Raw genomic sequence first — 14,372 nt, forward strand, 5'->3', positions numbered from 1 at the left:
CCAGTCTTGTGTGCAAGTTTCCAGCAAATCTCAATGTAACTTGGAACTGAGAGATGTGTAATGATACAGAATATTTTGGCTGCTCTCACACTCTCTGTATACAAGGAGTTGATCAAACACTGTTTCTCCAGTAAGAGCCAATAAGTGACACTTCAGGGCTGAAATAGGATTATTTCTGGGGTCTGTCAGCCTTGGTAAGCAACTGACTTCTTTATTCAAAGTGAATGCAGTGCTAAATAAATATTCCCTTCAAAGCATTAACATATTTTACAGCTGAATTCTTTTCACACTTAAACCTCTGTAGCTTTGAGTAGTGATCACATTGGACGTGCAGCTCTCACATCTCACGAGGCTTCAGCACAGACACTTAAAACACAGTTGAGTGGAAAACATCTGTTCAATTAATACTTAGTCTCTCTTTTTTTTGGCAGCATAGTCCTAGAAGTAGCTTTATGCTGTCCCATGGAAAAGGTCGATTGCTGATCTAACAAGCTGTAACTTTGTCCAATTTAAATTGTTTTCCTCATTTGTGCATCTCACACTTAAGAATGAATCAGCCTGTGAAGGTCAGCAGAGCTTCAACTATGAATCAATAGCTGGAGAAATGAACCATCTGATCAAATGGAATGACTGCAGACAGTTAACTTTCCATATTTTTCTGTCATCTATGAAAGGAAATGGAATAAATGAATTGGAAAACAAGACAATGTTGCTGTAACCAACTAAGAAAAGAGTGCAGCAAATTGATTTACTGGTTTTGGGGAGTTACTTTGAGCCCTTTTAATTAATTGACTGTATAGCAAAACCCATTAAGCAATCACTCACAAGATTTTCTCCTAATTGGCTGTTCTGACACCAGTTGTCCATAATCCAGTGAGGTCACTGCTCCGTGGTCCTTCAGCTGCTCTTGGTTTCCACACAAGAGCTTTGCCCTTGGAAGAATTCTGGGGTTCAGGCCCTTTTCCAGCTGACTTTGTATAGCCCAGCCCTTCTCAGAAATAATCATATATAATCCCCTGAATATGAAACCCCAGGTGCAACAGAACTTTTCACTCTTTCCTTCTCCCTTGAGGTGGCATTTAAATTTAAAATAAATTAAAAGGCAGCTTAATCTTGCGAAAATGAAACTTATTTCAACACTGCATTATTAATTATGTTTTCTCTTATTATTTTTCTCTTCTGTCACCAAGCAACTCTTTTTGCCTACTTTCAAAACAGTTATTTACACTTCAAACTTCTCCACACAGTAAATTCCTGTCTCTAGGAAAACCAGGCTGCACACTCTTGCAGTGGAATAAGGAAAAGCCACAAGCTTTTATTATGCCTTTTTAAGCAAACATACATATTGTGTGAAGTTACTGAGTTAACATACGATGATGCATCTCCAGAAGCCAGGAAATATTGGCAGGAATCTCCAGGAAAATGAAATTTTCTATTTCCCAACCGGTCCCCACGTCAACTGCCGGGGGGGGGAAGAATGCCAAATGTCGGCATTTTGGGATTCAAGTTGTTCTGTTTCCTCCTCGGTTGGTGCACGTGTTGTTGCCTATCCACCATCTCCAGAGGGAGATCCATTGGGATTTTTGTATTTCGTGTTCAGCCGTTGAGTCTGACGGGACCATCCCTGGGTGAGGGTTTGTCTGGGGGTGCAGTTGTCCCCCAGCAGCTTTTCTTCATCGACACCACATGTGAACCCACTGTTGTGGAGCAGCCCTCCCACACGGGGTGTCAATCAAGAGCTAACGGGGGATAACTCCACGTGTAAACATCTCTCTAGAAATGGGATTCAGAGGTGGGGTCTCCCCCGTTGGTGATGGCCTGGTCACTCAGCTCGTCCTGCGGCGCCGGCAGCGCCGTCTTTGTCAGAGGTGTCTCTGTCTTGAAAAGAGAATCCATTTTGATCTGGGTTTTTATGTTGAATGACTTCTGGAAGGACTCTGATGTGAAGTAGTAGATGAAGGGGTCGAAGCAGCAGTTCAGGGTCGCGATGCACAAGGTGATGGGGTACATGGTCCGTGCAAACCTCTCCAGGGAGCAGTTGGCGATGGCCTGGGACCGGACCAGGGCGTAGAGGAACAGGATGGAGTTGTAGGGCACGAAGCACACGACAAAAATGGCCACGTGCACAACGATCATCTTCAGTACTTTCTCTTTGTTTGTCCCAATCTGGGACAAGGTGGCGGGTTTCCGCAGAGTCCGGAGAACTAACGAGGAGCACGTGAGGTTGAGGAGCAAGGGAATGATGAACCCCACCACCTCAATAAATATGGTGATCTTGGACAGGTAGGTTTTCCAGATACGTTTGGAGAAACCCTCGAAACAGGTCGTGCTGGTGTTGGAAACGTTGGTGGTGGAGAACAGCGAAGCTGAAATCCCACCGCTGAGGACCAGAATCCAGACCCCAGCACAGACTATGGCAGAGTTCCTCCTGGTCCTGATGGTGCGGGAGCGGAACGGGTACACGATGGCGAGGAACCGGTCGACGCTGATGCAGGTGAGGAACAACATGCTCCCGTAGATGTTGGTGAGAAAGGCCGTGCCAGAAATCTTGCACAGGCTGTCTCCGAAGGGCCAGTGCCTGTTGAAGTTGTAGAAGATTTTAAAGGGCAAGGTGAACACGAAGAGCAGGTCGGACACCGCCAGGTTGGTCATGAAGATGGCGGTCTCGCTCCTCATCCTCATGCGGAAGCAGAAGACGAAGAGGGAGGCACAGTTTGTGATCAGGCCGAGGATGAAAACCACGCTGTACACGGCTCCATACAGGTTGTACTTGAAGGAATCATCTGTCAGACAGGTATGATTGTTGCTGTGGTTTCCCATGCCAAGTTTGGGATGTGCTTCCAAAGGCCTTCAAAGTCTACTGCAGGGACATCCATAAAATAAGGCCGTGAGCTCGTCCCTTCCCCAAGGAACGCATTCCAGGGAGGCTGATGGACACTCTGCTACCACGGTTCCATCACGGATCCTTTCATCCTAAAGGAGAGAGAGAGAGTTGCCATCAGTCATGCCAGGTAGTTGTGCAGGAGAACATGTTCTCTTCCCTTCCCAAATTAATGGATGTGCAAACCAGACCAGGAATTAATTTTCAGGGAGGCCTTTACAGATTCCACTGTTATTGGGATTTTTTGAAATCACTTGCTGCACTCAGCCTTTCCTTTCCTTTCATGCCTCATCCTCCTAATGGAAGGAGAGTGATCCCTAATTCCAGCTTGCTGCTTAGAAACATATTTATTTAAAATCTGGACTGGAATTGGCCCAGTGTGTTTGGAAAAAAATTGAATTGTGGACCCATGATACTGCCCAATCAGAGAGTCTGAAATATTCACCTAAACTTGCAAAAAGAGGTGAAAGAAGCTGAAAGTTTTAGTGTTTGCTTTAAAAACTGTGCAGAGATTGAAAATCTGTGGATTTTCAGCATTTTCTGAAGCAAAAATATTAAAAGAAAACCCCAAACCTATGATAACCAAGACCTGCTTTGCCTTTTTTCTACTTGAAACTGAGAGCATCCTTATACATGTTTTTCAAAGTGAAAAATTGCCATGTTGTGCCTCAGAAATGTTTCTCAAAAACACTTTCCAAAGTTGTGTTTGCCGCTTTTGGAAATTGCTGCCCTTTTTTATTTTCCTTAAAAACGTCTGCAAAAATGGTATTACTTCCAAAAGGACTCTTTTTGCAAGGGTAAAATGCTTCCCAAAAAGGGATTCCTTAATGTGTACTGACAGCTGCCTTTCTTTTTCACTCTTTCTCGAGGTTTGGAACCTGAAATTCGGGAAATCTCGTGTTGTAAACCTTTGTCCCAGCTCAGCAAGCTTTAGAGATACGTAGGGTTGATGTAACCACATTGTTTGTTAGGAAAAAAGTGCTCTCTGAACTGTCTTGATCTTCCCTTCTTGCTATTCTAAGTACTTTTAATGCCTGTGAGGATAAACCCTTGGAAAGTCTCCCTGGTTGGAGCAGGAAGGGTTTGTGAGCTGAGGGAGGGTCTGGGAGTTGGATCGTGGGCACGGCACGTCTTGGAAACGTGGAGCAAAGCTGGATCACTGAGGGAGAGACCTTTGCCTTGTAAATCACAGCCAACCAAATACTAAACAAAGTTTGTAATCTCCTTGTAATCTAAGAAACCTCTTAGTAGTTACAACTCTGAGTGACTTAGAGCCGAAACCCTTGGGAGGAGCAGGATCCTCTCCAGAGGGTGACCCCCTGACAGCGCAGTTTCGACAGCAAACGTGTCACTGAGTTGTGCTAAAGGTTGAAATGGCAACATATAAACAAATAAACTGGGGGAGAAAGCATGGATTTGGGACAATTTGGGATGCAAATGGTCAAAATCAGATGCTTTCCATATGTTTTCCTCCCAGCCGAGCTCAGGCTGACTGTTCTTGTTGCACTCGAGCTGGCGGTGGATCAGCTGGTGGGATGTCAAGGAAGGTGGGGAAGGTGGAACAGCCACGGCTTTGCCAGGTGGAAGGTGCCAGTTCTGCCCTCACCTGGGAATGCCTGGAGAACCACAGGCTTCCCAAAACCAGTGCTGTGACCCAGATATGAGGCAGCACCTCATCTTCACACCCTGTAGGTTAGCTGGACACAAAGCCAAGCAGCAGGAAGGGAGGGTGACCAGATCTCCCTTCCCAGCTGGCTTTCAAGTGACCTGAACCTTTGGACACCCAAAAAGATGAGTTGGAGCCCTGTGGGAGGGTTGGACTCAAAGGAGGTCTTTTCCCAGCTGAAGGATTCCCTGGCTCTCTGCAGGCTGGGGAGGGAAGGGGTGCTTTGGGTGGCTTTGCTGTGCTCTGAGCTCCAGAACAGCCCGTGGCTCTCGGGGGTGTCTCTGTGCACACATTGCACCCCCCTGAGTCAATTCTTCCTTCCTTCTGATTTCATTTTGAGTTGCACACTTGTGATGACGTCCAGCACTAGCAGATGATCAGACCAAGGGCAGATCTGTCTTTGTCTGGTTGATGTTGACAGTGTGGCAATGGCAGAGGAGACCAATCCCACCTTGGGGCTTTTTCTACAGCAGGGACTTCATTGTGCTGCTGCACAAGGACAGGTAGGGAGTAAACTGTCCCTTGGACCCCTTTGGATTGTGCTCATCTAGGAGTTTTTCCTACTAAATTCATGACCAAATGAGCTTTGTTGTGAAGTAGCCTAAAAAAAACATCAAACATTTAAATTATGGGAAGTATAGCAGTAAAATCTCAAATGTGCACTGTCTTTGGATCTGTGGCAGTCTAAATAAGGAAAGGTCTTGCCTGAAAGTTAAAATGCCTTTAAGCAAGAACTTATTGGATTGAAAAGTGCACATGAACTCCAACAGGAATAGCTGTGCCTTGGCTTAACCCTCAGCCTAAAGCATTAAATTCTTGGCTTGTACCTCCCCTTCAGTACAGAACTGCCTGTTATCTCCATCAGGAACACTTTTTGTTTATGCTGAAATGTGACTCCTGTTAGTGTGTGAAAACCAGGTGTGCCAGACTCTCCTGGTCCAGGCTTCACATCTGGGTCCTGGCTGGGGAGGTTTGAGAGGGACTGGGTGTTCTTTGAAACCTCACATAGATGGAAACCCCGCCTTCCAATCTGTCCAGGGCTTTGGCAGCTCCTCAAGACACAGCCTGGCACAGCAGGTTTGAAACTCTCCCCTTTCCCACTGGCAAAGTGCTCCTTGCCTGACCCAGCTGCTCCTCACAGAGAAAAGATGCTCCCTCACTTTAATCTTTGCTCCCTGCTCTGCACCAGACAACCTCAAGGTCTTATCCCAGTTTTTTTCTAGTGGGTAATCTCTGGGAATTGCCTGCCAGCAATTGTCTAGTTAACTTATGGGCTTTAAAATACAGCCTGGCTTGTTTACCTACGGAACCCTGAGGGGTTGAAACAAGCTGACAAGTGGCTTTGAAACCCAGCCATGTGCTTTAAATTCTGTAGTATGACTCTACAGATTGAGTTTTTGGAGTGTAAAATTCACTTTCCTCCCTTTTCACCAGGGATTAAAGCAGTAGGATGCTCCTCATGGACACCACGGGCACCACTGCTATTGTCTTGCTGGGAAAGAGTAAAGCAATATATTTTAAAAAGCTGAATTAAGTAAATATAAAGAAGACCACTTTACCACTCTGTATTTTAGGCAGAGCAAAGCTTTAAATCCTATACTTAAACTGGGAGGACAGTTTAATATATATTGTGATAATATTCAGAATATTCTCTCTCATAGCAGGGATGGTACAAGCAAACCATCACTTACTCATGTCACCCTGTCATTCAGAGTTATGGCTCAGCAGAGTAGCTCCAGGATTTGCTCCCACTTGTAGAAATATCCCATCCTCCATGTACTGGAAAGAAAGGAAAACTTGTCCCTGTGACTTCCTATGGTGCCTGAGTATCCTGTTTACAATTCTTGTGTTTCCTCCTCCCGGCACCCCAAGAAACCTTCCAAACAGCCACACTGCAGCTTGACTCAGATCAACAACTATCTGTGAGAACAGAAATTACTGCAGGTAAAAACGAAACTCTGTAATTCCATTGAGCCCATTCCCCCAGATCCCATTCTCCACGTGTCCAGCAAACTGAGGTCAGGAAAAACAGGGTGAAGGTCAGGACTGACATTTTTTGCATCACCACATTTTCTTTTTCTCCTGTGAGATGTCAGATGAGTGGAACTTTATCAGTGTGAATCTGCAGGACATCCTGTGTGTTCATTTAAATAACTAAACGCTGCAAAGTCTCTTCTTGTGAGGTTGCTACAGCCCTGATGTGAAAACCTTCCAAATCTCAGGGATCTCTGGCCAGATTATCACTGTGTGTGCTCAGGTTATCTCTTAAATCTTGAGAAACAGAGGGTTTATAGGTACAGAAGCCAAAACCTGAAGGATTCCGGGTGGGGATATTGGGAATTTGGGGGTTTCTCTGGGGTTTGTCCCCAAGTGTCTCAAGGTCATGGCACCACTTGTTGTGTTGTCTCAGCCCCTGACCTTGGCAATAAACAGGTATTTTCCTCGGGCACAGCATGTGCTTTGTGCCTTCTCTTGACAAGAACTACATTCACTGGAGAGTTTGCCCTCCCCTGGTACTGACCCTATTGCTACAATCAGTGTGTGATGTGTAACTCGCTCCCACCACCGAGCCCAGGTTATGGCTTTGCAACCACAAACTCATTCCTGCAACTTCTTGGGGCTTATTTCCCTCCTTCAGTCCACTTCAGTTAGGTAGAAGGCTCAAAAAAAAGGGTTTTGTTGGGGGGGATGTTTGATTTTTTGGAAGATTTTTGCAGAGATGATAATTCTGTATAGGGCTGTAGGACTCTAGTTCTTCCAGGCAGGAGAACCATAAGAAAGGTGAGATAAACTGCAACTGTTTGAGTAGGTAAAATGGAAGCTGTGTGATGAAAAAGAAACTTTTTCTACCTGAAAAATTATTTGTAACTCAGTTCCTGCAGTGGGATCTCCACTGACTCGTACTTTTGCTTTTTGATAAAAGTTTCATTGGATGTTTTTGTTTGTAGAGAACTCGGAGAGAATCAACTGAAAAGGGATATAAGGACAAACCTCTAGTTTGGGGCAATTTCCCCTGTATGAGGCTGTCAGGGTAGTAACTGGTTCTGCACAGCTCTGTTTTCCCAGTGTGGTCTTATGGAAAACTGGACCAGCCCGAGCTGGATGCTGGATCCGGAGAAATGTCTGGGAATGGGAAATAGTTTGGGACACCAGTTTTGGGCTTGGCTCTTAAACCGACCAGTCTGTGGCCTCTCCATCCTCCCCAGAGCCTCTTGCAGCTTCCCAGTCACCTCCCCTGGTGTGGTGGGAGCAGGGAAAGGGTGGGATTGCAGGGTGGGAAGCAGAGCAGCTGCCTGTAAACAAAGCTCTATTGAGGATCCAAAGCGATGGGAAGGAGAGAAATGCTTTAATCTCTTTCATTTCCTAATCCCAAGTGATGTATTCGAGAACAGTAGGACAGGAGCAGACAGAAGTGTGACTTTGAAGTCCGGGGAAGGTTTGTGCAGCTTCAAAGAGCCTTTCTTGCCTGGTTTATCGAGTGAATGCCCGGCCGGTGTGCTGGGGAAAGGGGACGTTTTCGGGTGATTAGCATAAAAGACAAGGCAGGAAGGCTCTTATTCATGGCTTTGACACTTATTGTGCTGAGGTCCTTCAGTGCCATCGGTCCCGACACTCCCCGGGATTTGCTGTGGGTGGAACAAGGTCTCCTGTACCTGCTGGGAAGGTGGAATTGTGAGTTACTCGCTTCAGTCAGGATTCACCAGCTGCTTTTCAAATGCTCTTTGATAGAAAAAAAGCCCCAAAACACGGGACCCCCGAGGCGTCTCCTTTCATTCAGCCACCACGGGAGAGCCCCGGGACCCGCTGGGATGAGGTGGGAGAGCACCGGCCACTCCCTTCTCCTGGGGTGGTTTTGGCTCCTGGGGGACCTCACACACCCTCCAGGTTCAGCACAACCTTCTGTTGTGAACGAACTGCAGCAGGACCCCAATTTAACTCCCCTCCAGGATGGAGCAGGGAGGAGGAAACCTGAGCCTCTCCCGGAGCGAACCCTAAAGGCGCTTTGCTTTTTTTCTTTCCTTTTTTCTCTTTTGGTTTTTAATTGCTCAGCACCGCCGTTGTCTCCTCACTGTCCTCTGAGACTTACAAAGCATTTCCTGCTCGTGGTGCCTTCTCTGGGCTGTATCTGTTTTGTATTGAGCTAATTAAAATGTTTCCTTCAGAAGAGAATAGTGAACTGCCTTACCCCACATTCAGCCACTGATCCTCAGGGCATGACTCTCTTTTTGTTTTCACTGAGAATGTCTCTCTCCATTTACATCACCCCTTTAACCCTTGACGGGCTCGGCTTTCCCCATCCACTGCAGCTTCCAGAGGGGCTGGTCCACAGCCCCGAAACGATGGAACTCACCCCAAACTTCCCAGCAAGGTTTACATTATTTTTGCTTTGCCCCTGTGGATGGAGGGCAGCAGGAATGCTGCTTGTTGTGACCCCCAGGGCTCTCACCGAGGGGGGATTGCTGTACAGTGGCATGGCTTGATTCACTGGAGAAGATTTAGATGCAAAGAAAAGCTGATGAACTGATGAAAAGCAGAGTTACTCTGTCTGACCAGGTCGTTTTCACCCAGGAATAATGTTTGTGGTGGAGGTTGCCGTGTCTTTGATGTCGCCTTGTTTATTTACAAAGCGTGGTTAAGAAAAAAACATAAAAAATAAGCGAGTCTTGTTTCCCTAAACCACTGGGGACTCCAACAACAGGCCAAGGTTTATTTGCTTACAGTTCCAAAGGCCTTCCAGTCAGGGGCCTGCCCAACAAGCTTCCTTTCTTCGCTTTCCCTGACACAATTTCCAGTGGTTCCTTGGTGATTGCTTGGCTTTTTGGCTCCTTGGTGCCTTTTCTCAGCCACATGAAACCCTCCTTTCACCCGGCCTTGTCCGACCCACTGGGATCCTCTGCAGCCCTTTTGCTGAAGCAGGAGAGATGAACTTTCACCTCTTTATCCCAAATTTATGGGCTTTTTTTTCCCTTCCCTGTGCCCATTAGCACCAACAAGCTGCTATCCAGGAGCACAAACACCTATTTCACCTTGGCCAGCTGAGCTGGGTGGGAGGGGCTGTGCTTGGTTTTCTTGGGGGTGCTGGGGACAGTCTTTCCATGGGGCTGGACACAATCCGTGTTTAGGACCTCGAGGGATCTGTGCCCTGCATTTATTGACTGCAGGGAGTTGATAAAACAGGGCTTTATTCTCTTAAATTGGTTTATTCTGTGGGGAAAAGGGAAGGTTTGAGACTCATAAAATGGTTTGTGTTGGAAGGGAGCTTAAAGCTCATCCACTCCCACCCCCTGCCATGGGCAGGGACACCTTCCACCAGCCCAGGTTGCTCCAAGCCCCATCCAACCTGGCCTTGGACAGAACTCCCTCTGACAGAGCATGGATGTGGCATCACCAGCCTTGGTTTCATCTGCTCCATGGTCTGTCCTTGCACCCTGGAGATCCCCAATCCCTTCCTGGAGCTGCTGGATTCCCTGTTCCCCTCGGGACACGTTCCTCAGCAAGGAATTTGGAGCATGACTGGGGTTTCCATGTCATCTCCCTCACCTCACCTGTGTGGAAAAGCATTCAGGTTCTGAAAAATATCCTGTGGTGTCTGATGGAAGGGTGTGTGAGGGAGCACAGGGAGAACTACAGACAGGGAATTTGCACTAAAGTGTTAAATTAAGTAAGAAATGACTCCACACTGCAAAAATATCAAATCCCAACCAACAATAAATGTTTGAACAGTGAAGTTTCTTAGAAATCAGATTGCTAACCATGAGTTGAGAGTAGGGGAATGACATTTTGTGTAAGGGATGGATGCTGTTTTTACTGCTAAATATGGTGATTTCCACTTGCAAAGCACAGGCTGGGGTGGAAGAGGGCGCCTTATCTGCAGGTTCAAGACATGAAAATGGGAATATTATTAGCTGAAAATATGAGGTGTGATGTGGCTGTCTGTTCACAGCCATAACAGGGGCTCCAAGTACAATGAAATCGTGTTTTGTCCAGAGAAAGAACCTGCTCTGCTGCCAGCACCCACCTTTGTCTCGGGGCTCAGGGACTGATGAATGTCCCTTAATTCCACTTGCCAGGATAAAGAGACTCCTTTTTTTGCAAACCCAACCCATTACAAATAATTCAGCAAACTTTCCTGCAGCTAGGGTCAGCTAAGGCTGGGTTGGCTCTGGAGCTGGGTGGATCTTTACTCCCCTTTATGGGGCTGAACTGGGAAGCTGGTGCAGGAGGAAGCCTTGCAGAGCCACTGTCTGCTCTGGGAATAAAGAACTCCTCTTTTCAGGGAGAGAATTTCCCTTTTGTGAAAGGTGGTGGCTCCTCTTCCCTGAGACTAAATCGGATCCTTATTTAGGGAGGAGGAGCAGAGTGAGCCTCTGCACACACACTTGACCTGGAAAGACCTCCTGAGGGTGGCTGTGTGCTCCAGGAGCCAACCCAACCCATCCCAGGCTGTGATGGGATAGCTCACCGTGTCTTGTTTGGGATCCTGGAGCACTCTGAGCCACCAGGCTGGGACCACCACACCCTCCACCAACACTCAGACACTAGGAAAGAGCCCCAGATCCCAAAAATGCATTAAGCAGAGTCAGGGACAGCTGGCACAGCTGGATCCTGGACACTGGAATCAATCTCCATGGCTGCAATGGCCATGATCCAAGTGCCAAGGCAGCACCAGCAGAACAGAATCCAAACTGCTTTGCCACGAACCCTCCCACAGGGCACCCTTTCCTGGGGATCTGACCCAAAGTCTGGCTCAAATTCCCTCAATTCCTACCCTGGTGCTCCAGCCATGAGGTCACAGCTGGAGGGGGGAACCATCTTACAGCTGGGAGTGCATCCTCTCCCTGCACAGGGAATGTTTCCATCCCAGCTCCTCAGGGGTCTGAGCTGCAGGTTTGCACGTTCTGTGCCTCCTTAGGATGCTCTGAATGAGAGTTGAGGGGACTTGAGGAGTTACTTGTGTCTGTGCAGAGCTCTCCACTCCAGGATTTGAAAGGCACTGATTTTTATCAACCGAGGAGGATTCTCATTTTCAGTCATTTAGAAATGTGTGCTCAGCCTCCCCTCCCACCCCTTCCTCCCTCCATCTCATGTGTTTCAGAATTTTCTTTTGAAATCCAGAGGGTTTGAACCCCCCAAAGCACCAAGGTTTCCTGCTTGGTTTGTTTTCAGCTTTGGGAATCCTCCTAAGGGAAAGAAGATGGAAAAGTGCTCTGAGGGGGGAATATCCTTATCACTGAGCTGTGAACTTTGCACTTCCCATCCTCTGGATTTTACTGTTCTGCTCATGGAGGGCAGCAATACAAAAACCACACACGACTGTCTCCTCTCAAACAAAGATTAGGGAATGTCATTAAAATCCTAAACTTTTCCTGCAAATTCTTCTGCAGTGGGCTTATATTGTGTTAAATCCCCTTTCTTCTAAACAGCTGAATCTTTAAATCATGTGCTCATCATTCATTTTGCTTCTGGCACCAGTTTTTCTATCTGCTTAGAGCTGTATTTGATTTTTTCTCATTGAATTTTGCAGCTTAAAAGGAGTAGATTTTAGCCATAAATGAAAGCCAAAGTGATACTTTTTTTTTCAGTTTTTCAGTCTAAAAATTTATAACTTAATTCCTCATTTTAACATAGCTCACAGAAACCAGCTCTCCATTACATGAAGCTGAAAACATCTATCACTGCAAGCTGAAAGTCTATGCTTATGCCACATTTGCATACCACCCCTTTTTTAAGCTTCAAGTGTCTTTATGATGCTGAGTTCAAGTACAAAAGAAAGCTGGAACCAAGGGCTATTTTTCTCAAACACAAAAGAAGCAACAGCACAGAAAAGTCCTTAACTTGTCATCTGCGGTGCCACAGTGAGGGTGATGGGGGGAGTGGTAACGATGCCCCTGCCAGGCTGGGGAGCAGCTCACACAGCGATTACTTCCCAAAACTTGGAGCTCATCTTTCCCCCTTTCAGCAGATCCGGCCGCCCTTCCCGTCCCAGCCGCAGGGAGAGATCTGCCAGGGCAGGACAAACCTCGCTAATCCCGGCTCCAGGACAAACCTCGCTAATCCCGGCTCCAGGACAAACCTCGCTAATCCCGGCTCCAGCCCATCCCGGCTGGTCTCACCCCCCAGATCCATCCGAGCCTGAGCTTTAGGAACCACCGCGACCCTGCCCTGAAATCCGGCTGCTTTTCCCTGACTTGGAGAGGGTTGGGAGCAGGGACTTACCAGGGCAGCACCATTCCCAGGGCTCGCTGGTTCAGCGGGATCCCGCCCTGACAGCCCCCATGGATCCTTTGTGGAACGCGGGCCGCGTTATTCCCACGCGGAAAACCTCCGGGATTGCCGGAGTTCAGCCGTTCATCCCTAAGCCCCGCGGTGGGTGGCAGCCGCTTCCCGGCCTTTGTTCCGACAGGGATCGGCGCTGCCGAGCTCTGCCATCGTGTCTTGGGAAAACGGGACGCAGGAATGGCCCCGATGTCTGGGCAGGGGGAACTCTTGGGGGTCTCCATAGGAAGCGCTTTCCATTGGGCAGGGATGTGTTATTAGCGCTGAGCCCGCCCCCGGCGGGGCTCTGTGGGTCCCTCTCGCGGGGCACTAGCCCCGGATTCCCTTCCAGAGCCTCTCCCAGTTCGGAATTAGCAGTTTAAGGACAGCCCGACAATGAGCAGCGCGGATTTCCTGAGCAATTAGCTGGTGGACCCGGCCTGGGAGAGCGTGCCCGGTGGGAAAAGCTCTTTAGAGCTCGGATTTTCCTTTCCACGGCTGCAATTGTTTTGCCTCCCAATTAAAAAAGTGAGCAGGAGAGGGGGGAGCTGGGAGTCGGGAAAGCAGAGGGTAAGACTGGGAAGCTGCAGAGCAGAGCTGGCCATAAAAATAAAGTATCTTTCTGAAGAGATTTGGAAAGGGGTTGTTTGTTAGGTTGGGGTTTGTTTGTGTTATATCTTCTCAAAGGAGCTGACTAAAAGTCTGGGCTCTTTTCCCCCAGCAGCTTACTCTGAAAGCGCTGGATTCCTGTTGGAAACCCGGTCAGCTTTCCACTTCCAGGGTCATCGTTCCAAGTGCTCCAGGGAAGCGTGGCTGTGTCCGCCCGGGAGCTCCCCCGGGAGCCGCTCGGTGAATCTGCCCCCAGCACAGCCCCCGCCTAAAAGCTGTTTATTTTTCTCTCTTACCTTCAATATCAAGCCCTTCCACTGGCCACGAGGATCTTCTGGCAGCAGGAACAGCTCAGCGGCTTCATTTGCTGCAGCCGGTGCCCCTTTATTTCATTTTCAGCCTCTCTGGTTCCATAGGTCCGTGATCCTGGGGCTGCTGCTAAAGCCCAGCCTCCCACCTAACGCGTCTCGCTCGCATTGTGTTTGTCTCTCCTCTTCCTCCGCTCTCCTTGGCTGTTCCCACAGGCAGCCAAGGCCAGTAAACAACTCATTGTGAAGCTGGAGCTGATGTTATTCCTTGGGCTGGTGGCCGCGGAGTCGCCTCTGCAGCACCAGCTGCTGCCACAGGCTTTTATCCAGCCATGCAAATAACTTCCTGAATATCTCATGTAACAGCCCAACTGCAGGCTGCAAAACCTCAGCCTCGCAGAGCTCACGGTTTAACCAAACCTAAAAACAGGAGCGTGGATTCGGATTGAAAATGGTGTCGGGGCAGATGTTTCCTGCTCCTCAGGGTCAAAGGTCCATTTTACTTGTTTAGCTGCTGAAGAGACAAAAAATGTGGGTGAATGGTGAAGGGGTGGCCAAAGGCATCGGGTGTCACTGGTCACAGCTGAGTGTGGGGGCTGGCAGAGGGCTCAGGATGTAAAATCCGCCGGTATCGCCAGTAAGTTTACATGCA

At 48.1% G+C, this 14,372-nt stretch overlaps 1 protein-coding gene across 3 annotated transcripts; it reads right to left on the reverse strand.

Annotated features, from left to right (window-relative positions):
• Nucleotides 1-188: 188 nt before the first annotated feature.
• LPAR4 (lysophosphatidic acid receptor 4) lies at nucleotides 189-14,023 on the reverse strand. Of its 3 annotated transcripts, none has more exons than XM_032702357.1 (2): nucleotides 13,709-14,023; nucleotides 189-2,973 (listed from the first exon to the last, which is right to left on the reverse strand). In XM_032702357.1, the coding sequence occupies exon 2, from the start codon at nucleotides 2,818-2,820 to the stop codon at nucleotides 1,774-1,776; it is 1,047 nt and encodes a 348-aa protein (XP_032558248.1). In that variant the 5' UTR covers nucleotides 2,821-2,973; nucleotides 13,709-14,023; the 3' UTR covers nucleotides 189-1,773. The 3 variants fall into 3 exon arrangements, with proteins under 3 accessions (XP_032558248.1, XP_032558249.1, XP_032558250.1); XM_032702358.1 differs by lacking the exon at nucleotides 13,709-14,023 and adding an exon at nucleotides 12,765-13,277; XM_032702359.1 differs by lacking the exon at nucleotides 13,709-14,023 and adding an exon at nucleotides 7,539-8,233.
• Nucleotides 14,024-14,372: the final 349 nt, after the last annotated feature.

Source organism: Chiroxiphia lanceolata, chromosome 14, assembly GCF_009829145.1.
Source record: "Chiroxiphia lanceolata isolate bChiLan1 chromosome 14, bChiLan1.pri, whole genome shotgun sequence".
Lineage (NCBI taxonomy): Eukaryota > Metazoa > Chordata > Aves > Passeriformes > Pipridae > Chiroxiphia > Chiroxiphia lanceolata.

Coding starts and splice junctions, on each gene's coding strand:
- LPAR4 (XM_032702357.1), bottom strand. CDS start 2,820: ATGGGAAACCACAGCAACAATCATACCTGTCTGACAGATGATTCCTTC.